Below are 26739 nucleotides of genomic sequence, written 5' to 3'. Positions count from 1 at the left end.
AAACCTTGGCTGGTATAAGACTGTAAATTAAATTGTGATGTGGAAGAGGGCAGGCAGAGGAGGACACCAGCAATCCTGGTCCATAAACACAAATCACAGCACTCAAGCAATGGAGTGTACAACCCTGTGAGTCAGGGACGACCAGCTTTCAAGGAAACAAAGGTCAGAAAAACTGAGTAACTGGGAACCAGCAAACACAGCCTGTGCTAAGAAAACATATAAAAATGAAACAAAGAAGACCAAGACTGAGGAGGAAGAAAGCCTACCATGAACACCATATCCTTCCAGTGAAGACCACGGGCCCTTCCCCATTCTTCCTTAGGAGGACTGGAAGGAGGGTTCTTGAGGTTACCCTTAGCACCCAAAGGCTCTCTGAAGGGGTGGTGCAGCACCAAAGAAAAGCAGTAGATACTAGGTGGAGGTTTGGGTTTTTCCCCCATATAACTTCAACTGCAGTATGAGTGAGGAAGGCCCTTAGGCTGATCTGAAACAAGGGCAAGGAAAAAAACATGAGCAAACATAGGTTTGTGCACCTGCTATCAAGTGTGGTCAGAGGGACGATCACAGGGCACTGTGCACTGCTGGGGCTGGGACTGTAACCTCTGGGCCACCTAATACCGCTCCAGGTTTGATCTTCAGCACCCACAAAAGGACTTGGTGGCTCCTGCCAGACAGTTCTGTGTCAAGATTCGAGTTGGGGCTCTCTGGCTTCAGTTCCTGCTCTGCTCTAAGGACAGTTTCATATCAGGATGGACATCCTGCTACTTAAACACCGGCCCTGCTGTGGAGAAAGGGGGAACAAGCTCTAGTGTGGCCTGGATGTTGGTGAAAGCACAACGCATGCTCAGAAGGCCGATCTGATGCCATATCCCTAACCTTGGTTACTCACTGGCAATTCATTAGCCAGGAGCTTGGCTTATTGCTCCAAATCACAGTTACCATGGGCCAAAGGGCCAGATCCCATCTTCCCCATGAGAGACATGAAAGCAGCTCCAGCATTTCCCACCCACTGCAGCTTTGCCAGGGCTGTTCACAGGCAGGTACTCAAGCTGTGCACAGGATCAAGGTCCTCGCAGGTAGAAGGAATGTATGACTAATGCCAGAACTGCTCTTGAAGGCTAAAAGCAACTTGACCCTTCAAAGGCAATATGCAAAGAGAATGAGGGCTGTGCCCTAAACAAACAGGAAACTGCCCCAGAACATGACCTGTCTCATACATGGTATTTCCATGCTAGAAATTTACGCTACTTGGCTATTGTTAGTTCTTTGTGCAAGAAAGACTGTACGCTGTTTGTTACAGTAGCTTTGTCTTCCTGGAAATCAGGTGGTGACTGGAGAAAAAGGAAGACTCAGTGAGACCTAGGAAGCTGTATGAGACCTGGAAGAAAGAGATGCCAGCGTTAATTAGATGAGAACGCTGATGATTTCCACCACATGGTCTGTTCAGCAGCTCCCAAGACCTCAGGAGATGGTCTCCCTGGAGCAGCAAAGCCTAGCACCCCTGGTAGCAGGTATTAACAGCATCCTTTGCTGTCCATGATGTTGTCCATTATCTCTGTCCCAGTGGCTTCCTGGAAAAAGGCAGCAGCTTTTGGGAAGACCCAGCCAGTCTTGATGCTGCAAAGGAGACAGGTTGACCCAGGACTCCAACTCTGGACATATGAGATTCTCTTCCCCCTGCTAACACCCCCAGCTCCAAGCTGCCTTGTGGCAGCTCACCCTCACACTACACCCACCTCTCCTCAGTGGGGTTGACAGCTCAGACACCACCCTGATGCAATCCCCCTTTGCTGCAGCCCAAGAGCATTAGTCTCAAGGGAGCTAAAGGACCACCACTGCAGCAGAGCTTCTACGCTCACCAGAACTGGGTTCCTCCAGTTCCTCTCGACGAGGATATGTGCAGCGAAGTCTGTGAGCCAGGATGTGGGGAACTGGTGGTACATGTATTGCAGATGAGGCCAGTGAGTGCAGCGGTCCCCGATGTGTGGGAACAGATTCCCAGATTTCAATTTGGAGAAACCCTGATGGCTTTTCCAATGACACAGCACTGGGTAGTATGGCTCAGAGCAGTCCAGAACTGACCGAACCATCTCCTCTCTCCTGGCCAAGGAAACCAGTGCCAGACTCAGGAGATTGTTCCTTAGAGCCAAAGGTGGCCTCTCGTTTTGGAGATGCCCTCAGCCTGTGCTTAATGTAGAGCTCTTGAGCCGTTACTGTAATAAGGGAGAGAAACAAATGTCAGGGGATCCAAAAAATCTGTTTGACACGGCATGACTTTGAATTTTCTCACATTAAAGAAAAAGGCATGAAATGAGGAGATGTCTGGGGCTGTCTGCAGCCAGCATCTCCACAGGGGACAGAACAACCCCTGTTTGGGCAGTAGTGACCAGTGTGGGGCTTGTGTTTTTAAGAAAACGCTTTACTTTTAGAAAACATTTTCAAAAATAGCAGAGAACATCACGCAGGCTTTCACTTCTCTGAACACAATGGCTTCTTCCTTCCTTGTGAATAACAACAAATTTGGGCTCCAGCACACAGTGCAAAACACTGATAATCTGTATTTTTGACAGTGAGGCAGCCCACAGCTACTGGTCAGCATCGCAGCCAGGCTGCAGGACATGGCTCTTTCCCCTGGCAGCACCACACCTGAGCTGCAGGCTGGCGGCTGATCCCAGTGGGATGTTACGGAAAGGTGCACACCTGCAGTGGGAACTGGTGCCTCTCCTTGGCAGCCGGAGCGGCCAGAACTGAGGACAACTCATTCTGCGACTGTCCTATGAGGACTGCAAGGGCTGCTGCAATAAACAAGATTTAAGTTGGTTGCAAATATTGTGTGCAAACACAGAGCTGTCTAGTCTGCAACACAGTCAAGCTCTTCCTAAACAGAGAAGAGTCACTTTCACTCCGCAGAGCAAGGCAGCCACCAGGCACAAGCTCCTCCTGAGGACAGGGCACAGGGAAGGCTCTTCTGGGGAGAGTGCCTGGATGGCACAGATGAAATCGGGGCAGCTTTGCAGATGAGGGGAAGGAGCGTGCTGGGACTCGGCCAGAATGGGCTTGCCTGAGCACAACAGGCCCCTGGGTCTGGAAGACCAGAGCTGGAGAGATGTCCTGATGTCGCAAACCTTCTGCGTAGCTGTAGGCCCCAAAGGCAACATTTCCATGGAGCTGTCATGATGAAGGAGAGCCAGATGATCCCTGAAAGGGCAGTCTCTCACCACTGCACTGCAGGGAAAAGAGGGTAGAGCAGCAGCAGGGCTGGGCAGGATGGGCACAACAGAAACCTCCGTGAGCCACAAGAGACCATAGCTGCCGCAGGAGCTGCTGCCAGGCTTTCCCTTGGTGTAGGAGTGGCTGTGCTGTGCCTCATCCCAGGGGGGGTCTCCTCTCCTTCGCATCCTGGAAAAGGGTCCTACCAAGGCCGCTGTGGGAATAGGCAGAAGTGGGGAGCAGGAAAAGTGCCAGGGCTCTGCTATTTCACCTCTGCTAGAGCCCAGGGCAAGGCTAGTGTCTGCCACCCTGGCTGAGGAGGAGGATGAAGCATGCACCTCTTTGCAGCAGCCCCAATTACTCCCCTCCTCCCTCCCTCCTGTAGCAGCAGGAGCAGAAAGTGTCAGCAACGCCCCTGTCCTGGAGGGGTCCTTCTCCTGGCAGGAACGGCCAGGTTCTGGCCCCAGCCCTTCGCTTGGGGGCACAGGGAGATCCTGTATCTGCCACAGACTCAGCCCTTCGGCCTCCTTCAGCAGCATGTGTGGGCCAGCACAATCACCACTTCTCCACATCTCCACTTCCCGCTTCTCCATCCAGCATGTTTGCACACGAATGCTGCCAGTCTCCAAGAAAGGAGCTTACCAGAAGCAGCTCTGTTTATTGTGTTCTCGGAAAGGCTCACCTCTTCCCGTCTCTTTTGGGCAGGAGAAGGCTGTGTGCCTTTCCAACAGCATCTGCAGGACCAGTTTGACATGAGCGTATCGTTAGGCCGTGATGGTGAGTGAAGAAGAGACCCAGCAAACCTCTCTTCAGCGGTGCCACTGGAGCTGACTCCAATGGTGTCTCCATGAGAGCCAGTGGCACCTGTGGGCCAGCCCCAAAGGGCAAGAGGAGCTGCCACGTGCAGTGCAATGATCTGCTAGACATCACTGCGCCGGGGCCATTGGCACCCCCTGGTCTGAGCTGAGCCCTCCCGTCTCACAAGCTTTCAGATCTCTGACAGGCTCTTATAAAAATGTCACCCCACTCATTCAAGGGGATCTTTTCGCCAAGTCTTGGCCACTGGCATGCACCGAGCTCCCCGCCGTTGCCCAGGGACAAATGCCAGAAGCAGCGGAACAGCCCCAGGAGCCCGCAGGGCTTCCAGCACTCAGCAAGCTTTTACATGAACTAGCACAATAAACAGACATGGGCTGGGCAGGGAAACAAACCCAGCCACACATTTCTCTGCCCAGGATCTTCACCCTTTTCAAGCCTTGCTGGCTCAACTGAGAAACCAGGTCACCAAATCTCTTCCCTCCTCCACCCCAGCTTTTCTGCATCCCATGTTGTAAGAACAGGGTGTCTCCTTCTCCTCTGCTTTTGCCCAGAGCCTCCATGCTCCTGCCAGGTTTCAGCTGTAACACCACTAGTGACCTGCTCCCTCACCAGCTTCATCCCAGGGAAACAGGCTTTTGCCTTACACAAACTTTCTTTCTGGGAACATCATGCCTGCCCCACCACCTGATGCAAGAGCTCCTTGGGCTCCTGACCAGCTGTAGTGACTGTGGGGTGTATTTTTAGGGTCAATGCCGCTGTCTCACCTCCTAACGGAGCAACAGGCTACAGATGCTGGCCGTTAGCATTTTGGGGATAGTTAAAAAAGGGGTTGCTGTGGGTAAGGCTCAGGGAGATTCTTGCCCTGGGCCATGATTCCTCATATCAACCCAAGGAGGCAGCAGGGGAGAATCAAAGAAAGCAGAGATGAGGCATGTCTGGGATTCAAAATGCTATTTGGGGAACAAACTCCCCCCCAGGATAGAGCCAACCTCAAACCAGGGCTCATGACCGAAGGCAGTCCTGCTCACACCCGTGTGCCAAAACAAAATGAACCTTGTGCAGTAAGAGCTGATGTGCCCCTGCTCCTTCTTGCTGAACTGGACCATGACCCAGAGACTTCCCTGTGGGAGTCCTCCTTGTCCAGCCCCAGCCCACACCAGAGCACTGCAGGTTCACCTGCTCCAGGACGCTGGGGTGAAATTTAGGCAACAGCCACGTTGCAGGCAGTGAGACCTCCTAAGGTCCCCCAGAGCTGTGACAGAGAGGATAGGGGAGCATTGGCAAGCGCTAGAGCAAAGGCTCTCTCTGGGAAGGGTGCAGGGCGGTGGTGCAGCCAGCCCCCATGAGCCCTCCGGCCACCACCGGCAGACATCCGCCAAGAGGAAAGGCCCCCGTCAGCAGAGGATGTGCTGCTACCCCTGGGCACTCACCAGATGGCCGATACAGAACAAACCCACCCAAAGCGCCCCCAGTTCCTGGCCCCACTAGCCTGAAGGTGACAGGGGCCATGAGGAAGGGACACATGGCCTTTCCTGCTCTTTGAAAGGGTCGAGGAGCTCACAGCAGGCTCTGTCCCTGGGGAAGGCTTCTGCGGAGTTTCCTAAGGTGGAAGGGCCTCTGCCTCTTGCTGCAGCAGACAATGCCATCGTGTGGCGGTTATTACTTTCTCGGCTGAAGCATCCACGCTAAAAATTGCTGCTCCCGCCCTGGAGTTAATTAATAAACTCCTCTGCCCTGCTGAAGTGTTTCCACACCACAAGGAGATCGATCCTGCAGCTGGGTGCTGGTAACATGGAGCCTGTACGGGTGGACCAGGGCTCCCAAAATCTGACCTCCCTGCAGGTGCTGGATACCTCCAGAGGCTGGGCTTCTCCCGCAGGGCAGGAGAAGGACTCCAGGGACAAGCCCAGCCCATGGAGGTGCCAGGATCCCACGCAGGAGCTGGACCCACACCTCGAGGGGCCACGTGGAGGAGATTATTTCAGTGCTGCTGTATCATTTCTTGCTTGTTGAGCTGCAGCACAAGGATGCAGATAAACATCTCTGCTCTGAGGCCACCGGGACTTTCACCGCAGGACAATGGGCTGACCGAAAAGTTCAAAAAATAGCTTTCTGTGCTGGCTGTTTATGTCGCTCTGGATGTGGCTTTTTCCCGTTCCGCCTCCCCATTCACTTCTCACCCTTCTGGCTGCTCTCCCAGCTTGCTTTCATAGCGACAGCTCATGAAAGACAGTCAAGAAAAAAGTCCTCTGAGCTGTACCCGTGGGCAGGCAGGGTAGGAAGCTGCAAGCAGGATAAGTACGGATCTTTCTCCAAAATGCCTAAGGATTTCAAGGAAAAGCCATTTCTGGGGAAAGGTTAAGTCAATCCCTGGGGAGCACATGCCTGTGGCCAGACCCGGGCCTTGAGCCACTGCCTGGGGCTCAGCAGTGGCTGAGGGGGTTTGAGCTGAAGCAGCTCTAGGTGAGAAGTGAAACCAACACCACGTGCCACTTCCCATTCTGGCATGGCCTGGTCCTGTGTGCCAGGTATCCTGGCACCTTCCTTCAGTCCTCTAGCAGTCCTCACTTCTCCAGAATCCATAACGCCATTTTGTGTAAAACCAATGTTAAATATACGCCTGGGAAGCAGCAGGAGCTGCTGGGAGGTGCCGAAGGGAGTTGTGTTTTTCTGTAGAGACATCCAAGCGCTGACTTCCCTGCGACTGGCCTGTGTAGCGAGGAGTAGTCCTCCAGCATCCCCTTGCAGGGACACCGCTGGCTGTTTCAGGTCCCTTTCCCAAACCAGAAGACAGACGGTGTACACCGAGAAGCGTCATGGTGTTTCCTCTCCTCCTCGTGCTGCGACGACGGCCCAGCTTGAGGCACTGACGCTTCCTGCCATTGTGAGGCGTTGTGAGATTTGGCCGAGGCAGCGACGGCACGTTTCTGCCTTCGGGAGGGTTTTTCCCTCTGGAGACCCCGTCACAAAGCCCCGCGGTGCAGACGACGCGCGGTGCAATTACCTCCCAGCGCCGCCGCTGAGGTTTACGCGCAGGAAGGCTTCCGGCCCCGCACCCCTAGGCTTGGCGGGGGGGAGGTCCAGGCCTGGGGCGGCAACGGAGCCGCCGGGAGGGAGCCGCGGGAGGCTCGGCCGGCGGTGCCTGGCGCCCGGGGACTCTCGGGGGCGGCGGCTGGGGACCGCCACAGTGACGGGGCGCGGGCCGTGTGGCGCGTGGTGGAAAAGGGCTTGCAGCGGTGTCAGGATGGCCGAGCGGTCTAAGGCGCTGCGTTCAGGTCGCAGTCTCCTCTGGAGGCGTGGGTTCGAATCCCACTTCTGACAATGCGCCGCCATTTTACGGCACGCTTGCCCGTTAGCGTTAGTAGGTTTTCATTGCAGCGGGTGGTGCTGTTTTTGTTAATGGGCGCCCCGCCCCGTCCATGGGAAAAAAGCGATCGCGAGGTGACGCAAAAGCGAGCTGTCAGAAGTGGGATTCGAACCCACGCCTCCAGAGGAGACTGCGACCTGAACGCAGCGCCTTAGACCGCTCGGCCATCCTGACGCGCCATACGCGGTGTCCCCCGCCGCCATGTTCCTCAATATCACCGCCGGGTCTTTCACGATCATCTCGGAGCGGTCGCGATGAGCGGGGAGAGGTGCCCGAGGGAAAGTGGGTGTCACCGCCGGCTTCCAAAGGGCAGCCGGGGAGCTAGGGGCCGGCCGGCCTCATCCCATTCCTGGGAGGGCGGTGGAACTCCCCGGGAGTCACCTGCCGGCAGGTGGAGACCATCAGGAGCAGCCAGCATGGCCTCTCCCGCGGGAGGAGGGCAGCTCAACAGACTTTTGCGATGGCGTTATGGGCCTGGCAGATGAGGGGAGAGCAGCAGGTATTGTCCACCTGGACTTCTGCAGGGCCTCGGACGCCATCTCTCACAAGATGCCGCTAGAGATGCGTTGATGTCCGGCCACGAAGACCAGCTGGAGGCCAGTCGCTGGTGGCGTAGCCCAGGGGTCAATACTGGGTCCGGCCCAGTTTAACATCTCACCAGTGACCCGGATGATGGGGCAGGGCGCAGCCGCAGCCCCCCCAGGGAGGAGGGGCTGGGGCAGCCGCGGGGGGTCAGCCCGCTGCCTGGGCATGGGGAAGGCCCACCCTCGACGGCCGAGGGAGGTGGCGGGACCGGCCCCGCGCTCCGCCTGGGGAGGGGCGGGCGGCACCCCGGGGCCCTGCCGGTCCCGCTGCCCGCGGCATGGCGGGGTTGCCCGGCGCCGCGCGGACCCAGAGCGGCTCCCCAGGCTCCTCTGCCGCCCTGCCCGCCCTGGACGGTGCCTTCCTCTGCTCGCCGCTCGGGGGGCTGATGGCCGCCCAGGCCGTGAGTACGGGGGAGGGGGGACCCGGGTGCGGGGGAGTGGGCACTCGGCTGCGGGAGCGACCGTCCGAGCATATCACCCAGGCTGAACGCTTTTCTTCATTGCCCTGGCTGGAAACAGTGGGGGTTCCCTTTGGCTGCCATCCTTACCTCATCCTTGCTCTCTAACCCTAATTCATCATCACACCGCAGCCCCCCTCTCTCCTCCTTCCCTCTATAAGGCCAGAGAAAAATTCAGCTGCTTGTCCTCACGCCCTTTGCCGGTTGTAACTCGGCTCGACGCCTGGCAGCTCCCAGCGCTGGGCACTGGCCGATGCACATGGGCATCCCTGCAGGGAACAAGCCAGTGGATCAGGGGGGGGCTGTATGGAGCACGGTGACCCCAACTGACACGTGTTGGGGTGGCTCCTGGAGTGCCCATGGGGCTTAAACACTCCCTGGGTGCTCCCAGCCCTCCAGGTTGTCCTCCCCCCGTGGTCAGGCTTTGGTGGCCACTCTCAGACAAGCCCAAGGGTCTTTGCATTGTCACAACGAGCAGCGGCATTACCTGTCGGTCGCTTCAACGTTGGAGGCAACCACAGAATAAACTCTGGCTGCTGCTCTCTCCTGGGACCTGGGACTTCGAGTGCAATGTATGCACGTAGAGCTGGGAGTTCAGCTGCACACGGGGCCCCGGTGTTTGCCCACGGTGCTGTCCCACTGCGGTGGGGGAGCCTGTTTGTTTGTCCCCTCTCCCTGAGGCAGCATTGTGGGGGACGTGCCCTGAGCAGCTTACTGTGAAACAGCCGGCATAGACCTGGCTCCCTGCTCCAGATTTCAGCCCTTGGGCATGGCTGAGCTAGTTGTGACATGGGCAGGGTCAGGGAAGGATGCTGCCAGGGAGATCTTGCAGGAGAGGTGGAACCAAGGGACCCTTCAACCCCATACCTGGTCCCACCTCTCCAGCCCATTGCTGGGGCTATACCATTACGCATGCTCACCCAGCTTCTGTCCACTGAGACCTGCTGCTCCCCAAAACCTTTCTCCTAAGGTCTCCTGCTTTTCTCCCCCTGGCAGCTGGAGCAGGGCAGCTCGCACATGCCACCTCCCACTCCTGGAGCACATTGGGCTTTTTCCTATAGATGTTTCTCCCCAACACATATTTTGCGATCACAAGTGTTAGAGATGGATGTGACGGACAAGGAGGCATTGTTGGGGCAGCTGAGCACCAGGGCGTCGTACTCAGGCATGACAAAGGCCGTTGTGTTTCTTCTGTGACAATAAGCGCTGCAGGCTTACGCAGGGGCAGAGCAGCTTTCCAAAGAGCCCTTCTCTCCACTTCTGGGAGACGACTCCGTGGTTCCCCTGCCAAAGCAGAGGTGAGCGCAGGAGCCAGGTGGTGCTGGTGGCTTCACCTGGCTCTGCACAAGGAGCTCCCAACCTCAGCTGGGAACCAGAATATGTGTCAGCTGCACCTGGGGCACATTCTCACCACAGCCTTGCTGTGGGCATCTCCCTGGGATGTTTGGTCATGCTGGGAAACGGGGAGGGCACAGGGCTGGAGCCTCCATGCTTCCCAGGAAGTGGGTGTGAAGGCTCCCTACTTTGCTCTGGTCCAGCTGGGAGGTGATGAAAGATGGTGAAGCAGAGCCCACCAGCACCCTGCAAGCTGCCGGAGCCCCGGCTCTGTCTCCCAGTGCACAGGCTGTGGTTGAGGCTGCAGAACGAATGGGGCAAATCACAGAAAGTGCCATTTGCTTTGCAACAGCTTTGCTTTTCCAGCTGCCAGCGCTATGTGCTGATGTCTCATCCTCTGCTTGCTCCATCATGGGTTAGGGGCTTTCTAAATAAAAAAATACCCACAAACTTGCTGCTCTAGGGAGGTCCCTGGAGAGTGGGTGTTTGAGAAGGTGGCTGCTCCCTGGCCCCATTGCTGTGGGCGAGGCAGGGTAGCATCTCCTCCAGAGTCCAAAGATCGGGGTTGACACAGAACTGGGAGGGAAAAGAAAAAACATAAGAATAAATGAAATGTCACCTGGGCTGGGCTCCTCCATCCCTGCCTGCCAGGGAGCCAAGGGCAGAGACCTGCTCCCTTGCCACTGCCTCTGCCTCGGGGGCTCTGCCAGGGGCTGCAGGGAGGGGAGAAAACAGCTCTGCCCTGGTTCTGCTTACTTCTCCCTGAGCAGACCCAGAGACAGACTCACCTACCTGGGTTTTTTTGCGATTCACTCTGCAGGCACATGATGCTGCAATTGCTATGCAGTTAAACCTGCTGAGCAGTGACAGGTGAGCCCTAGAAGCTGTAGATACAGGAGGTATAAACCAGACCAGACCCAACCAAACAGTGGAGAGAAGCTTGCTTTTGCTTTTTCTTTTCTTGTCTTTTTTTTTTTTTTTTTTAATGATGCGGCACCTGGGGGAGGTCAAGGCTGAGCTGGTGCCCCAAGAGCCCCCACACATCCAGCTCCCATCCGGCCCATGAGATGTCCCTATTACTGAGCCAGTACCTGCGCAGACTGACCCTGGGGGCTTCTTGGTTGAGAAGGGACTTTCGGTGGCAAGAATGCCCAGGTTTCACCCAACCTGCCTTGCAGGACATCTCTGTATCATCTCCTGCAGTAGCAGTATCCCCAAACAACGAGGGTCCCAGGTGGGCTCCCCATCCTGAGCTGTCCCCAGGGTCCAGCAGCTCTTGTGTGTCCCTGCTTTGTGGAGCCAGGGGGACCCAACTGCCATAGGTGCTGGTGAGCCCGGGCCTCTGGGCAATGCTCCAGTTCCCACCTGCAGGAACCACCACACGAACACTTTCCCCATTTCACCCTGCAGGTGCTCGGCTTACTGGTGTGGGCTCTCATTGCCGACACAACGTACCACCTCCACGCGGCATATGGCTGGGTGATGTTCGTGTCCATCTTCTTCTGGATATTAACAGTCCTTTTCTTCATGACTTACCTCCTGCAGCTTCAGCTGAAGTTCTACATGATCCCTTGGCCCCTTGTGGTATGTAGCCGACAGGGAGCAAGAGGGGGTCCCAAGTGAGAAACATCCTGGGGAGATGCTCCAAGAGGTCCAAGGCTTCAGGCTTTCCTGGGCTGATGGAACTAAGTCCCCTGCACTTTGCTGCTGGGGAGATGCTCCGAGAGGTCCAGGGCTTCAGGTTTTCCTGGGCTGATGGAACAAAGTCCCCTGCATTTTGCACAATGACATCATTTCATTCTGCCCCTCAATTGCATAGGAAATTTTCAGAACAGGGAGCCCTGTATCAATCCAGAAAGTTACAGCCACCACGTCACTGCTGCAGTTGTGGTGTCAACCAGAAACCTCTCAGCACAACCTGGGGTGCATTTAATGAGATGTTGAGCTGAGGTTTGTTCCCAGCATGAGAGGCTGGATGCCTTTCCTCTGGTTCTCCTGAGGAAGAGAGGAACGTGAAACTGAGCCCTTCGCTCATCCCAGCGCACAGGAATCTGAGCACAGACCTCACAACCTCCTCTTTGCCTTCCCCAGCTGATGATCTTCAATGCTGCAGCGACCGTCCTGTACGTCTCTGCCTTTGTAACTTGTGTGGCTGCCGTCCAGCCTACATCCTGGCGGCAGTGGGATTACAACCGGAGAGCTGCGGCATCCGTAAGTAGCGGCGGTCAGGCGAGGGCTGCGGGGCTGGGGCAACCACCGCGCTCATGCATGGGGTGTGCTCCTCTTCCAGTTCTTCGCCTGCCTCGCGATGATTGCCTATGGGGCGAGCACCTTCTTCAGCTTCCGTGCCTGGAAAGGGCTGGGCAGCAACGCGGCCACCAACCAAGTGACTGACCATGTGTAAGGAGGGGACAGCAAAGCCCAGCCACAGGCCACCCTGGGTTAGCTCATGCAGGGCTTGGTGGCTTGGAGCCTCACGTGCTGTCAGGTCTTGTTCTTGGACCAGCCTGTGCTGGCAGCGACGGTCAGTGCCAGGTCACATGAATGCTGCTTTGTGGTCTCTGATGATGCTTCCAGCTGTTGTACCCACAGCACAAATCCACCCGTGCCATCCCTGACAGCGTTGCCAAGAGGACACAGACTGGCTGGAGGCTGAAGCTCCTGCTTGTCCTTGGGGTTTATCCAGATCCTTGCTGGAGCAGCTCCGCTGATGGCACTCAGCCAATTCAGCACACTTCAACATTAAAATGCACTAAACCAAGCCCAGGCTTCTGCCTCCGGTCTTTCACAGCTACAGTGTAAGTAATTGCAATTAACATGATACACAGCGGCACAGCTGGGGGATGTAGGCTAAGCAAAGGGAAAAGTCTAAACTCTTCTTGTATTGCTTTCTAAAAATGTAAAGCACAAATTTTATGCTTTAAATTAAAATCTTCCTAAATCCATCACTGGAGTCTGTCAATAAAAACTTTGTCTTGTGAGAAGGTGGTACATATAGCCTGGCGTGGACAGCAGAGATGTCACTGGCAGAGGCAACTGCCCCTTCCCAAGGCATATGGGCAGCCTGGCCCCAGGGGAGGAGGTACTAAGCCCCCAGGGCTCACCTGGCCTTGCTTTACTGTCACACACACGTACATAGGTGCACACACACCCCCAAGACCGCAGGAACATGGAAGAGGTGCCAAGGCTCTGGTGCGCTCCCTCTGGGCTCAGCACCACACACACCCCGGCGTGAACAGCAGCACCCATTAACCCTGCAAGCCAGTGCAGCCCGTTAGCTACAGGCGTCCTTCACAGATTAAAACCAAATCTGCAAGCGCTCTGGGCATACACATAGGGGCAGTGCCTCAGCAGAATGCAGAACCACACTGCTCCCCCACGCTGCAGACGACAAATTCACCTTTTATTTCCTGGGGACACAGGCTGGCATTTGTCAGAACTAGAAGCGATGCCCAGACAGTCACAGCAACTTTTCCCTTCACACCCTCCTTGCACAAGCTAACAAAATCAGATGAAATGGGTTCAATTTATTTCCGGATTTTTCTACATGGGAAAGTTGGTGCATGATGAGCTACATGGCAACATTTACTGCATGCTCTGCACGAGAAAAGATTTAACAGCTTGTGTACAGAGGCTCAGGAAATTTAACTGCATTAACGGAAGGTGTGAATTGGACTGGACAAACTGCATCAGCCCCTGGCCCATCTGCCTTTCTTCAGTTTTCAGCGAGCTAAACGAAGAGTCAAGTTTCCACAACCATGAAAATATATATATATATATATAAAAATCAGTCAGAGAAAGAAAATTATGCTTTGTTATGACAATGTTAAAACTCTTAAAATGTGAAGCCAGACTTGTACACAGACAGTTCATTATACAGGGAAGTTTAATCTCTTTGAAAAGTCCTTCTGCCTGATGGAAAATGCACCGAACCAGGGGCGAGGGACAGGAGTGTTGCAGAGGGACAAGTTATTCTGGGACAGAAGAGGGTGGCAGAAAGGTACTGCAGGAAACACTGAGATACAGTTCCCCATCAGAGTGCAAATTCATCCCCAGCTGTGCCTTGTGGCTCTGAAATTACAAGAGACTTTGCTTAAAATACACCAGAAGTCCCTTCAGAAAACAACTGCCCGAGGTATTCATTTACACTGCTGTCAGCTTAATTAATTGAAGCAATTGTAACGGGAAAAGAATGAAAACTTTTTTTCAATTAAAAAAAAAAGACAGGGTATTGTTAGCTTTAGCTGCTAATAAGTATTGTAGCTCTACCATTAAACATTAAAATATGTCAACAGGATTCTTTAAAAATTTGATAAAACCTGTTCCTGACATTAAAAAGTCAACAGTATCTAAAGAGGTAAGGAGTTAAGTGAAGAACTCCGGTCCATACGCTGACAGTAGAAACCCAAGCAGATTTAAGCCTTCTGTTTCTCTGATGTTAACCTCAGGACTCACATGGCAGAGGAGCTGCAACCAGTTTGTATTAAAACCACAACCTAACGTTTTCATACTTTTTTTTTCTGGGAATACACACATCGGAGCATCACCTCTGCTCATTAACTAACCGCCCATGCATGCCTGAGCAGCAACTGCTGTGCCCACAGGAGAAGCTACTCTTTGTGGCACGGTCAGTAGGATTCTTAATTCTGCTTCAGCTTCTGGCTTTTATCATTCAAATCCAGCAAGCATAAATTTGTCGAAGGGGATTAGAACGAATTCTGAAGGAATAGTTTGTGTGGTTTTTTTAAAAGGAAAGGTATGTGCACCTGGTGTGTGTGCTTAGGAAGGAGATTTCAAAATACCAGAATAACTCCAGACAGAAAACTGCAGAGCCATAAGCACAACACACTAAAACCTCATGAGAGCCAACTACTGCAGCACTCCTGAATTTGGTACACACGGAGCCAAAATACTGGGACACTACACTTCGCATTGCTGGCCCACTTTTAAAAAGCCATTATAGTCTGTCCACAAACATGTTTAATTTTATCGTATTTTGTAGTATAAGTATGGCTTATTTTTGCCTGCATGGCTAGGAGCCTTCCCTCGTATCCAAAACCTATTTCAGTTGAAGAACAAAAGCCTAGCACTGTTGAAATCGCTGTTGGACGTCAACAGGAACAGGATTTCATCTCGTTCGTCCTTGTAAGACATTTCTTGTACAGAAAGAAAGATTTGTAACAGCCCAGCCATAACTTTGCTCTAGGTTCTCATCAGATGACAGCCTCCGCTCGACACCTTCACTGCTGCCGAAGGGCACCTCCCCTGCTGCATCAACCCCTTGCGGGACAGAGCGGAGGGCTCTGCCCATCACACTCGTGTTGCCCGAGCACTTCATTAAGCGGCAGATGAACGTGTCTGAACAGCATGAGAACAGTGGGTCCCTGTAGCTCCAAACGCAGTTTAAGGCCAGCCACCAAGAGAGGTGTGTGCCTGAGGTTTTGTGACAGGCTTATGGCTACACTTCCACCAGGAAGCCACTCGGCTGCTTTTCAAGGGGTGCTGAAAAACGCATTGCTGCCCTGATGTTGCTGACAATTTAACAGCAAACATGCACCTTTTAATCAGCATGGTACTGAGAGCAGGAAGTGACATGGTGGTAAACATGTCTGTGCCCAACCTACTGTCAAGCTTGTACTACCAGAACTAATGCAGCTGCGCTGCTGACAAAAAGAAAGTCAGCGATTGCATACATAGGCCAGAGTTTGGTTTATCATGGCTATTTTTCCCAATGTCGAATAGCTGGTGCCTGAACAAAAATGAATCTGAGAACTTTAAGGGCACATTAAGGATGAGACTTAACAAAACACAGAGAACAGGCAGATTTACACACTAACTCATCAATTGTCAGAGCTGAGAGACAGTCATATGCTAGAACATCCACATATGAAAACATGTTCTTCATTAGAAAGCTGTAGCACTTAAGATCATTTTAAAGTATTAAAAACAAACCCAACCAAACAGCAGGAACTCAGAGGTTATGTATGCGCACCTGCCCTCCCAAGAGCTGGAGGGACATCCTCTTTTCACACTGTCTTCTTGATTCTGAAAAGTTCTGCGTTTCAGCAAGATGGTGAAGGTGCCAAGCCAATTAACACACACGCAGGCCTATTTAACTGTCCTCTCAGCATGCTGGGCTTCTCAGCATGCACAATGGTTAGGCTGGTGTACAAATACTGTGTATTTATTAAAAACTATTACTCTGGTAGAGGTGAAATTGTCATCTTCTGTGGTCACTGAATACCAACCAGAACTCACAAGCAGATGTTTCTAGGACCAGGCCTCTGAAGGTACAGTCTGGAGGGTGAATGAGTTTTCATCATGTAAAAGCACCTTGATTCCCATGAATCAGTGTCCAAATGAAAGCAGCAGCACTCATCTGGAGAAAGCAAGTAGTGCATAAACTGTTCTAGGAGGACAATATTGATGATTTGTTTAATGAAGTCACCACTAATCCACTGCTTAAATCCAGGCTTCGACCCTCTTTTTCCTAGAAACATGGAAGAAAAACAAATCCATGACTCAACGCTGTTTTGAAATAAGCAGTTCACTGTTTTGAAATAAGCAGTTAAAAGAAAGAAACGGGCAATACATATTCCATTTATTGCATCAGATCAATACAAAATGACATGTTACCCGAGCACCTATGACTGAATGAGAACCTAAACTCACAAAGAGATTGTGCGGGACTCCTGCAGTAAGGTCACTGTCGCTCTGCCAGCCGTATGTCCAGGTCAGAGCAGAGCCTTGCTCACAGCTGGTCAAGAATGCGCAGCAGCAGGCTCACCCGGTGCTCCAGGAACCAGTGAAATCGAGCACCTGTGGTTTGCCCCTCAGGAGACCCAAGGGTACAAACCCCAGCTGAAACTATTCCTGCTGCTGAGACACGGACTGTCTCTCCTCAACCTGTCCCTGTTTTTCACAAAACTTAGAGGGGGGGGGGGGAGGCGGCAGAGGGCAGAACTCTGACAACCCCAACTCCTGCTCCTTTGTCAAATGTGACTGGGCAGACACTGGAGAGCACTTACGTGTTTCATTTCCCTAGGAAAAAGCTCATCCAAAAACATTAATACTTTTGTTTGCTTGTTTCTCCAGCCTGCACAGAGAGGAGGAGAAATATAAACGGAGTAAGCTTAAAAAGCTAATTTAGGATTGGCTGGGAACAAAAAGGAAAAATAAAAACCGTATCACAGAATCACAGAAGGGGCTTCTGGAGGTCACCTGGTCCAAACCCCGTGCTCAAGCAGGGCCACGTCCAGGTGAATACCTCCATGGATGGAGACTCCACAACCTCTCTGGGCAACCTGTGCCAGTGCTTGATCACCCACACAGTGAAAGTGTTCCCTTTTGTTCAGTCGGAAATCAACGTGCAAAGACGCAGAAAGCTTGCCTTCCTGAAGAACTGCTCCACAGGCCAGCTTCATCGTGTTTTCTAGAAATTATTAAATGTATGTTTTGAGTTTAGCCGGTCAGTGAAGTTATTTTCCTTCTGACCCTGGTACAGCCTTGGAATAAATGCTGCTACCTACTGTAGTAACACTACCTTTGGTACTCTCAGAGAAACCTACATGAAATCAACAGCCATTATGCCAAGGAAAATGAACAATGTGATATACTTACAGCTCTGTAATCCAAGAACATTTCTTTGAAAGCCAGAAAGTCAGTAAATGTGAGAAGCATATCAAATATATCCCCTGCCATTTCATCTTTGTGCTGTCTATAGAGAGAAGAAGTTGAGGAATTAGAAAATTGTGTCGTAAATAAATTCATTACTTTAAAATGGAGTGAGGTCGAAAAGGATAGCAGGACACATGGACCATGATCAAAATCTAAACAAGAATGTTATTACAGGTCTATCGTAAAGCAAAACTTTAGCAAAATGTTACCTTACAGTATTTCCAATCCAAGTACATTAATATATTATATTTATCTAAATCCAAGACATAAAAGTATCACATCAGTCCTTGAAAACCAGACAAAGAAACTGACCTGTAAGTTGACAGAAGTAAGACTTGACTGGCATCTATCTATGGGATTATCTTGAGCACTGAAACAGTGAGACAGTCCCTTGGAAGGTGAGAAGGGTGGAAGAGAGGCACCGAATGCTCACAGACATCCCTCAAGAACAAGGGACTGTACTGACGATACCTGGCAGAGGACTTTTGATGAAAATATTGTGGAGGAAAGACTGCGTGCTCCCACATCAGCGTATTTCAACAAGACTTTCATAACAGTCAAGGGCTGGGGTTTTTTTGCTTTTTAAAAATTATTTAATTCTTACCAAAAGGAACTTCACCTTAAACAATCTATCTTCTAAGCGTACTATGTGCATTCATAGTAACGTCCCAATGTCTTATTAAAAAAAAAAAAAAAAAATTATTCAAATATCTTAAGCTACTCAGTTCCCAATTACACTTGCTTTTCTTACTCAAGGGGAAGAGCAGTGATCTTTCACAAGTGAGCTCTTCAGTAAGGTGGTTAAGCTAAAATGACCAAATGCAAAGGCCGAAGACAAACCAAACTCCTCCCCGAAAGCTTTGTACAAGAACTGCAATAAAGGCATTTCATCACATGACTCTTGAAAGACTACCAGGCTACTCAAGTATCCAACACAGAGCCGGAAAGAGATAAATCTTTTAAGGTCTGCCTTCAAAGCAACAATGATTATGAAAACCCTCCAGTATTCTCATTCTGATTTTTCTTCCCACCCCTTAAAAGCCAATATATTTCAGCATGACACTTCAGAAATTTAGAGCAGCAGGACATGTTCAAGGCAAGAGAAGGGGTCAGGCATTGCCTGCATCAACATTTTTTCTTTTTTTTTCTTTTTTTTTCTTTTTTTAATTAAAAAGGAACCTCCTTCTAAAGGGAGAAGTGTCAAACCTAAGCTTTAACCTAGATAAAAAGAATTAATTGAGAGGCACATAGAGACCGCCAAGCAAAGGAAAGCAGAGACTTACTGCAGTGACATTGTGAAAGCAGTCATATTAAAACCAGGAATCCGATCAAGCAACTTTTCTTCAATGTATTTCTCCACTAAAGAGATCTGAAAAAAACCCAAACAAACCACCCCTATAATATCCTAACGAATTTCAGGAAGAGATTTCAAAACAGCGCACCTTCCTCGCACTGACACCTTACTGACACTTTGTATTGTGCTCACCAGGTAAACACCTGCAGATTCCTTAGCTGGGTGTTGCCAGTTCAGCTATTCACACCACCGCTGGGGCACAGAGCTGAACATTTTTGCTGGGAACATTGGTGAGAAAAAACCCTATTTGTATCTGGTAACAAATTATTTTTAACTCATTTAATGGTATTGACTAGTAGGCTGGCATAGCTTCATAATTATGCTTTGCATGAGGAATGTAATTGAAGTGTCCAATACATGAAATAATACAACTGGAAAAGACCAAACTTTGTTATGCACACGTTAAACTTATTTACTGCAGCAATAGGCCAAATTTCTATTCAAGAGAGTTACGCAGCTTCCAAAACATCTACAGAAATTTTCAGAAACAAACAGAAAGGAACCTAGAACTCCAGAAAACATCTATCTGGCTCACAGATCATGACCTTGCTTCAGAACGAGGCAGCAGGCAGTATGTTGGCTCTGCTCCATGTAAACCCAGGATTTTACAAGGTGGGGAATACAGGACCTGACCCTAGCCTTAATAAAAATTAAAAAAGCAATACATACAAAAAAGAGGAAAAAGTATCTTACATATTCATTAAAAATAGAAGTATAGACAAGCTTGTTTTCTTCTGAGTCATCAAACTCCTGGTAGTGCTCCTCCATAAAAGTCCTCTGTATTAACTGGAAATCATCATCTGGGCCACAACAAAAACCATCATACAGTTACGAGTGCCGTCATTCTTTTTTGTAAGACAAATCCCACATTCACTAGCCCTCTCCTTCCCTGTGGGAACCACAGAGCCCTGCACACATGCAGAGTCAAATCACACCAGCACTGTAGCTGCCGCTGAGCCACCACTTCTGCCCCAGCTGTTAGAAGACAGAGGCTTCCGGCGAGGGCAGTGCTACATTGGGTCAGGGACCGCAGCACATCGGTCGGCACTTGACAGCAGCTGCCTATGCAGAGTGGAACAGGATGGACACGCCCACCTAGTGAGGTCTGCAAGCAGGAGTTTCATTTACGCTTCGTATTAGTGAAAAAGTCCTCCTGCTTTATGTTTTATCAATAAGGTTATTTATTCCAAACCTCTTTTTGTTCAGGCTCTGAAGTCAGCAAAACGTCTGTATTTTTTTTATAAAGTGAAGACCTTTTCCCTACAAGAATTCAAAATCTTTTTTTTTTCCTTGAATTAAAAAAAAAATAGTGAAATTCCCAGATTCATTTTCAATTGCTGAAGAATTTTTTTCCCCGTTGTGGAAGGAAACAAGAATAAATATGAACATGGTAGGTCAGAACCAAACTCAACAGAACAGGTATAAAGTTAACTTATACACAGTGTTAAAATACACCTGTCTCAATCGTCTAAACTCTAACACATTAAAAATTAGTTTTGTTAGCATTTCTCCAGATTTGACTACATCACCAGGCAATCGAGACTGCAGAAGCCTCACCTCTCTGGGAAGGATGTGGTCAAAAAGATTATATGCTGTTCCTGTGAAGCAGCTGATGGCCAATTAGAATGAATTCTGTCTTGGTGTCTTGTGAACTTGCACGCACTGACTTCTCAGTTAAAATTACGGTCCTGAGAATTCAGCACCTCTTATGACCTAAGCTCACACGATCAGATGGGCACCATTCAACGTCCCTGCTATGAACAGGCCCTGCCATGTTATGACTGTATGCATACAGGCATGTTACATGCGACAAAATTGACTCAGGATAGTCTCAAAAAGTGAAAAGTGGCAAGACACGAGGACACCCATCTCCAGTTCCACAATGCTGCTGCAGCAACGGCAGAAATAAACTGTTCTCCGTGTTCAGCAAAGACAGGACAAGGAACGACATGCTTAAACTGCAGCACAAGCACTTTGTATTACAGACCAGCAAAGGCTGCCTGCAGCAGCAACAGCTGGGCACTACAGCAGGTTGCCTGGACAAACCATGACAGCTGCCAAGATTATCCGGACAAAGACGTTAGGAGAAGTTTAGGCAGAGCTGGGGAAGGGATGGCTGCTTCTCACAGTCTCTTCCGTCCCTGTTATGAGAGGCTATAAAAGTCCTAGAAAGCTTTGCTTTCTCTGTGAGATTTACAAGTATATTTACTGTTTATTTATGAAGCAGCGTATTGCAGCAGTGCAGAGAATAATTTTCACGATTCCTAAGCACACTGCTGTGCAAACAGCACACAAAAGACTTTCCTGTGTATTTTTACTATGCTACCAGACAGGGGCTCTTTTAGCTCTGTATGTCTGCTAACAGAAGGGCAACTTGCAATATGTTTAGCACCCATCTTGTTCTCTGTAACTACTTGCAGAGCTTACCCATTATGATATCCTCCAGATACCCAACAACTGCATCAAACTCTGCATGAGATGGGGAGGAGCTGAAAGCAAAGACAGACGGTACTGCATAAATATATATTTCAACCACAGCAGAAGTAAAAGTGAAAAAGTGTTAACAAAGGCCTGAGCACAAATAAGCCCAGTAATTACAAGATAACCGAATAATTTCCTAGTTTCAACCCACAAAATAATCCATGACACAGATAAGACTGCTTCACGGGGATTCTCATCAGGCTTCTACCATATTTTCCCCACACAGGTTCCTATAAATGTTGTTTTACTGGCATTATTGTTAAGGTAATTCCAGTCCAGGTGCAGAAGGATGCAAAGGGTGTAATTAGAACAGTAAATTAAGCATTTTCCAATCCACAAATCCCAGCTGCTACCCCAAGCTTTCCTTCTGCTCTCTTCCCTGAGAATGCTACATGGTGATCACAGAACTCCAGTCACTCTAGAGAATATTTTTCAATACATAGTCTTGTGGAACCACTTAAAGTCAATGTATACACACGTATTATATAACTGAAGAAACGTAAATATTTTTCTTATGCAGGGAACATCCCTGCATGGTACAAATAAATGGCATAATCTCCTAACGTCATTCTATCATGGGCAAATATTAAACACCATTATGGATCTGAAGTCATCCAGGGAAGAAACGTTTGGTACCAGCACTTTAGGATTTTGGATCCCTCTGCTAAACCTATTATTGAGCAGCTTGTTCAGACGCAGTAAATAATCCACAGGATCTCTTTGGCCTTGGCATTCACAGCTCATCTTTAGTGGGGGATAAGCTTTTCCTATATTCTCCAGGAGATGAAAGACAGGTTTTTCTCACAATTGAGGGAAGCAAGTCTCACAGGACATTTGTCTTCAAGAAAAAAAATCAGCTTTGATGAGCAAAAGCACCATTTAAATTAAATAAAAATGAAATTGCTCTTTCTCTTTGAAATGTCTCTTTAGTCTGAAAGAGTGTTCTGCTCTACTAAGTTTTAAAAAACCCATTAAAGTTATTTTGCTATTGAATAATATTCCAGTTAAATTAATTCAACAACAGTTTAACTCTAATGAGCCATAGGGTTCGTTCTGACCAGGAAAAATGAAAAGATCTTTGACTTAAAAAGGTGTCTGATCACCAAGAGATGTTCTAGCAACATTTCTGATCTGTTAAGCCTTGGGAGACAGCAAGGACAAGGCAAGGGACTGGAAAAGCATGTTCTTCCACCAGAGGGCACGACAGCACCAGGAGGGGAGCCGGCACAGCACAGGCGAAGCACTACATACATATCCTGAGCATCACACTTTGGACATCAGGCAACAGGGTTCACGCTTGCCATTTACATGCAAGGACAGGAGACTTTGCTATGGATAATTTCCACTCTTTTTTCCCCTCCAAATAAGTGCTACTACTAGTTTTATAACTTATTCTAACAGCAACAGAAAATTTAAAGTATTAAATTAAACCTTGGCTTAAGCCTGTAAGGCAAATAATGGAATTTTAACTGTTTCAAAACAGCAACAATTCCATCTCTCAATACAAGACCCGTGCACCCGCATACCTGAAGAAACACATGTCACCAATCTTGCGGCTTAAGCCTCTGTCACCTCATCATGCCTAGTCTAGGCCAGCACAACCAGCGCTGCTGAAGCAGCCCAGGGAGCATGTGGCCTTTCAGTCCATAGAGTACCACAAATGAACCAAATCTAAGAACCAGAGCGAGAGGCACAGGCACACATCTCCTTCTGGCACAAGCTTTAGTTTGTATGTCAGACAAACGCGGAGCGAAGCAGCTACCAGTGTAAAAATTTGGCTGAGGCCATCTGTAGGAGGTCTCACCTGTCTACAAAGGAGCACAATCAAACACAGAGGAATAGCCTCCTCTTAGAATCTACGATGTCAGACAACATAGGCTCTTGAAAAAGAGAGAGAAATTTTGAATTTAAAACAAACAACAACAAAAAATATTCACAGTGCTTATTTTGATCACTCAGCCAGGGCTACCTGGTGCTACGCTCATTTCGGTTAGATTTAATTTGACTTCACCTAAACTCTGCACTGACGTTATTCCCTCCTGGCGCTTTGTGTTCTGTGCTCTTGTTCTTCTCAGAGGCAGAATCTGCTGATCAGTATGGTCTAAATTCATTCGTGTAATTACATTCCTATCAAGATATTTTAACAAGTAATTAGCTTACTGAAAATCTCTGACACAGAATGTAGCATACTCACATGGCTACATCAAAGTTTTCTTCATCAGAAGTCTCCATTGTTACTGCATAACCAGACTGGAGGCGAGGCAATCTGCTATACTGCTGCTGTTTGTGGTTATTTCTTTGTTTCGGACAAAGCGCTAAGGAATAATATGTGACTTGGCATTAATACAAATTCAATTGTTAAATGTCATACGCTTCTCAAACCGTGAATCAGGAGGGAATCTTTAATTTTTAGATGTAGGAATTTCAAAATCACATTCTTCCAAAGTTACTGCTACTTGTTTTCTGTAACAACCCCAATTCTCTAGGAACTTTCTCTGCTTACTCAAGAGATCAGGCTCAAAGCTGCACACACCTGCAGCCAGTCTCTGTAAAGGGGTGTCAGGTGACCTTTACATCTTTTCTCCTGAAGCATCTATGACTGACACTTATAAAAACACAAGAAAATGAAGCCAGCTAAGATGAAGATGCCACCCCAGTCTGGTGCATCATGGAGAGGTTGCAGGCCAAGCTTTGGATAGTGATCCCACGTGTCAGGCCAGGGACTCTGGCCAGCGCTGTGCTGTGTCCCAGCCAGGCCCTCAGCCCGTGGCCGTGAGCAGCTGCTGACCCATCACACAGGACAGGGCACGCAGCACCCCAGGGCCACCGAAGATGGTCTAGCTGGCTTCTGCGTGCTGGGGACACCCTGCTCCTGCCACTCTCACAATCACCGAATGGTTTGGGTTGGAAGGGACCTTAAAGATCATCTAGTCCCAAGACCCCACCATGGGCAGGAACACCTTCCACTAGACCAGGTTGCTCACAGCCCCATCCAGCCTGGCCTTCAGAGCAGTCTGCCGAGGGTGGGAGCCAGCTCTACGGCATCATCCCATGGCACGTGAGCGTGACTCTCGCGTCGCCCTTCTCAGTCCTGGCTTCTGGGGAGCGGGAAGCCCCAGCCCTGTGCCCCCCCGGATGGATCCAGGCGCCCGGCCCGCCTCAAAGGGACCCAGGCGACCGGGCCGTCAGCTTCCCGCTCCAAGAGGCGCCCAGGTGACCCGCCCTTGTCAGCCCCGTCCCGTCCCGAGGAACACGGCCGTCAGGTCCGGGTCACCTCCCCCCACCTCGGAGAGGAGCCCAGGCTCCCTGCCTTGCCCCGCACGTACCCCGCTCACGGCAGCCAGCGGCGCTCCCCCACCGCACCCCCTTCCCCTCCGGCCCGGCCGTCTCCTGGGCAACGTTTCCTTCCGCTCTATCCGCAGCCAATCGGAGAATGGAGGCCGCCGCGGAGATCCCGCCCACATCCCGACGGCCCAATGAGTGCGCGCGGGCGGGGCCGGGCGGGAAGGCGGTGCCCGACGCCATAGTGGGGCCTTAAGCCTGGCGTGGCGGGCGGCACCGCTGGCCTGGGCTGAGTTTAGTGTCTGGGCATCACAGGGCTGTCTTAGGAATAAAATAAAAAGAGAACATAGTTAATGTGCTTCATTAGGATGCACTAGCACCCCCCGCCGTTACTGAAAGGGGCTTTTCCCTCAGAGCAGGGCCCCAAGGGCTGGAGGGCAGCACTCTTAAGGCAGGGCCTGGGGCGCACAAGTCCACCTAACCCTGGTGTAACCCAGGTCACCCCCGCAGAAGGCTGCTCTCGGGTGTTTCACACAAGAGCAGACACCTGCCTGGCACAGGGCTTGCTTTTCTGCCTCAGAGCCAACTTCCACAGGCAGTCTCCATCTCCAGAATGTTACAGAATCATTAGGTTGGAAAAAGACCTCCAAGATTGTCAAGTCCAACCATCAACCCAACACCACCATGCCCACTAAACCATGTCCCAAAGTACCACATCAACATGTTTTTTGAACACCCCCAGGGATGGTGACTCTACCACTTCCCTGGGCACCCTGTGCTGATGTTTGACCACTTTCCGTGAAAACATTCTTCCTAATGTTTGATCTAAACCTCCCCTTGTGCAACTTGAGGCCATTTCATCTTGTCCTATCACTTGTCACTTGGGAGAAGAGACCAACCCCCACCTCACTACAACCTCCTTTCAGGTAGTTGCAGAGAGCAATCAGGTCTCCCCTCAGCCTCCTCTAGACTAAACAATCCCCATTCTGTCAGCTGTTCCTCACAGCACTTGTTCTCCAGACCCTTCACCAGCTTCATTGACTTTCTCTGGACACACTCCAGCACCTCAATGTCTTTCTTGTGGTGAGGGGCCCAAAACTGCACACAGGATTTGAGGTGCGGCCTCACCAGTGCCAAGTTCAGGGGCATGATCACCTCTCTATTCCTGCTGGCCACGCTATTGCTGATACCAGCCAGGATGCTGCTGGCCTTCTTGGCCACCTGGGCTCACTGCTGGCTCATGTTCAGCCGGCTGTCAACCAGCACCCCCACATCGCTTTCTGCCTGGCAGATGTTTGTAACCCTGGCTCTCAACAGAAACGAAAGAATTAAACAACAAAATAGCCTTCAAGATGTTTTTATTGTTGAATGGATAACTTTGCTACAATTTATTTCCCCTTCCGAGGGCCTGCAGAGCCACCACCTCCTGTCCCTGGCCCCAGAGGCTTCAGGGCATGCAGGGACCGAGAGGAGCACTGCACTGGGCATGGAGGATTGAGCTTTACAGACACCCCCTGCATTGTGGATTTCAGCAGAAATTTCAATCAAATTGTACAGTCTTTCCCTCTGTGAAACGAACAGGACAGTTCTCTGCAGCACAGCTCCCTCCTCTGGCACCACTGGCTTTCCCTGCCCTGCACCAGCTGCATGGAAGACAGTCTGGGGCAAAATTTTCCAAAGCACGTACATCTTTATCTTTTTGAAGAATGCAGGCACTTAGTCCCATGTCCGCAAAGGCAGTGAAGTTCGTAGGTCACTGCCCTTTCAAGAGGACACCAGACACCTCAAAGCCATTGTGGACCTGGGCCTTAAGAGCTTAATCTCGTATAGCAGTTGATACGAATCAGGAGTCCTAGGCACTTCTGAAAATTTTACCTCAGTTAATCCTGGCCAGGGAACCCAAAGCCCTGAAGTTACTAGAATCTATTAAGGCAGAGTTCAAAATGGTTTGTCTCACCTCTTCCCTAAAGCATGGTTTGTATCTTTGTACCTTAGGGATGAAAACCTACCGTTGCTTTTGGAAGCATTTAAAACTTCATTTCAAGTGATTCTGAAATTCTGAGATCCTTGTGGCAGTGATGGTGTTCACGTTTGCTCATTCAGCACTGAGCAGGAAGGGACTCAGCTATGATGTGGATTAGAGCAAAACACCATAAAGGACAGCCAGTGAGG

At 50.2% G+C, this 26739-nt stretch overlaps 2 protein-coding genes and 2 non-coding genes across 5 annotated transcripts; 2 read left to right on the top strand and 2 right to left on the bottom strand.

Moving 5' to 3' along the window:
* The first annotated feature begins 7267 nt into the window (after positions 1 to 7267).
* Positions 7268 to 7350, top strand: TRNAL-CAG (transfer RNA leucine (anticodon CAG)). Its single transcript has one exon. It is a non-coding gene; the product is annotated as a tRNA-Leu (tRNA).
* A 137-nt stretch (positions 7351 to 7487) lies between these two features.
* TRNAL-CAG (transfer RNA leucine (anticodon CAG)) lies at positions 7488 to 7570 on the bottom strand. The gene has a single exon. It is a non-coding gene; the product is annotated as a tRNA-Leu (tRNA).
* Positions 7571 to 8258: 688 nt separating this feature from the next.
* On the top strand, positions 8259 to 15163 carry PLLP (plasmolipin). The gene is made up of 5 exons (XM_086468811.1): positions 8259 to 8381; positions 11184 to 11357; positions 11865 to 11984; positions 12064 to 12173; positions 14980 to 15163. The coding sequence occupies exons 1-5, from the start codon at positions 8259 to 8261 to the stop codon at positions 15161 to 15163; spliced, it is 711 nt and encodes a 236-aa protein (XP_086324937.1).
* A 320-nt stretch (positions 15164 to 15483) lies between these two features.
* Positions 15484 to 23520, bottom strand: ARL2BP (ARF like GTPase 2 binding protein). 2 transcript variants are annotated; one of them, XM_009956596.2, is made up of 6 exons: positions 23480 to 23520; positions 21232 to 21293; positions 19498 to 19604; positions 18734 to 18819; positions 17394 to 17490; positions 15484 to 16263 (listed from the first exon to the last, which is right to left on the bottom strand). In XM_009956596.2, exons 1-6 carry the CDS (start codon positions 23515 to 23517, stop codon positions 16183 to 16185), a joined length of 471 nt encoding a protein of 156 aa, XP_009954898.1. In that variant the 5' UTR covers positions 23518 to 23520; the 3' UTR covers positions 15484 to 16182. The 2 variants fall into 2 exon arrangements, with proteins under 2 accessions (XP_009954898.1, XP_086325489.1); XM_086469363.1 differs by lacking the exon at positions 23480 to 23520 and adding an exon at positions 21403 to 21482.
* Positions 23521 to 26739: the final 3219 nt, after the last annotated feature.

Source organism: Leptosomus discolor, chromosome 8, assembly GCF_034619465.1.
Source record: "Leptosomus discolor isolate bLepDis1 chromosome 8, bLepDis1.hap2, whole genome shotgun sequence".
NCBI lineage: Eukaryota > Metazoa > Chordata > Aves > Leptosomiformes > Leptosomidae > Leptosomus > Leptosomus discolor.
Note: the sequence above shows the minus strand (reverse complement) of the source record. Positions and strands in the feature narration are given on the sequence as shown.

Bases quoted from the DNA above. Each gene is read 5' to 3' on its own strand.
- PLLP (XM_086468811.1), top strand. From the start codon at position 8,259: ATGGCGGGGTTGCCCGGCGCCGCGCGGACCCAGAGCGGCTCCCCAGGC. The intron at 8,382-11,183 runs GTGAGTACGGGG...TTCACCCTGCAG, and splicing joins GGCTGATGGCCGCCCAGGCC to GTGCTCGGCTTACTGGTGTG. The intron at 11,985-12,063 runs GTAAGTAGCGGC...CTCCTCTTCCAG, and splicing joins ACCGGAGAGCTGCGGCATCC to TTCTTCGCCTGCCTCGCGAT.
- ARL2BP (XM_086469363.1), bottom strand. From the start codon at position 21,482: ATGAGAATCCCCGTGAAGCAGTCTTATCTGTGTCATGGATTATTTTGT. The intron at 19,605-21,231 runs GTAAGCTCTGCA...GTTGTGGCCCAG, and splicing joins TCTGGAGGATATCATAATGG to ATGATGATTTCCAGTTAATA. The intron at 18,820-19,497 runs GTAAGATACTTT...GGTTTTTTTCAG, and splicing joins CTTCTATTTTTAATGAATAT to ATCTCTTTAGTGGAGAAATA.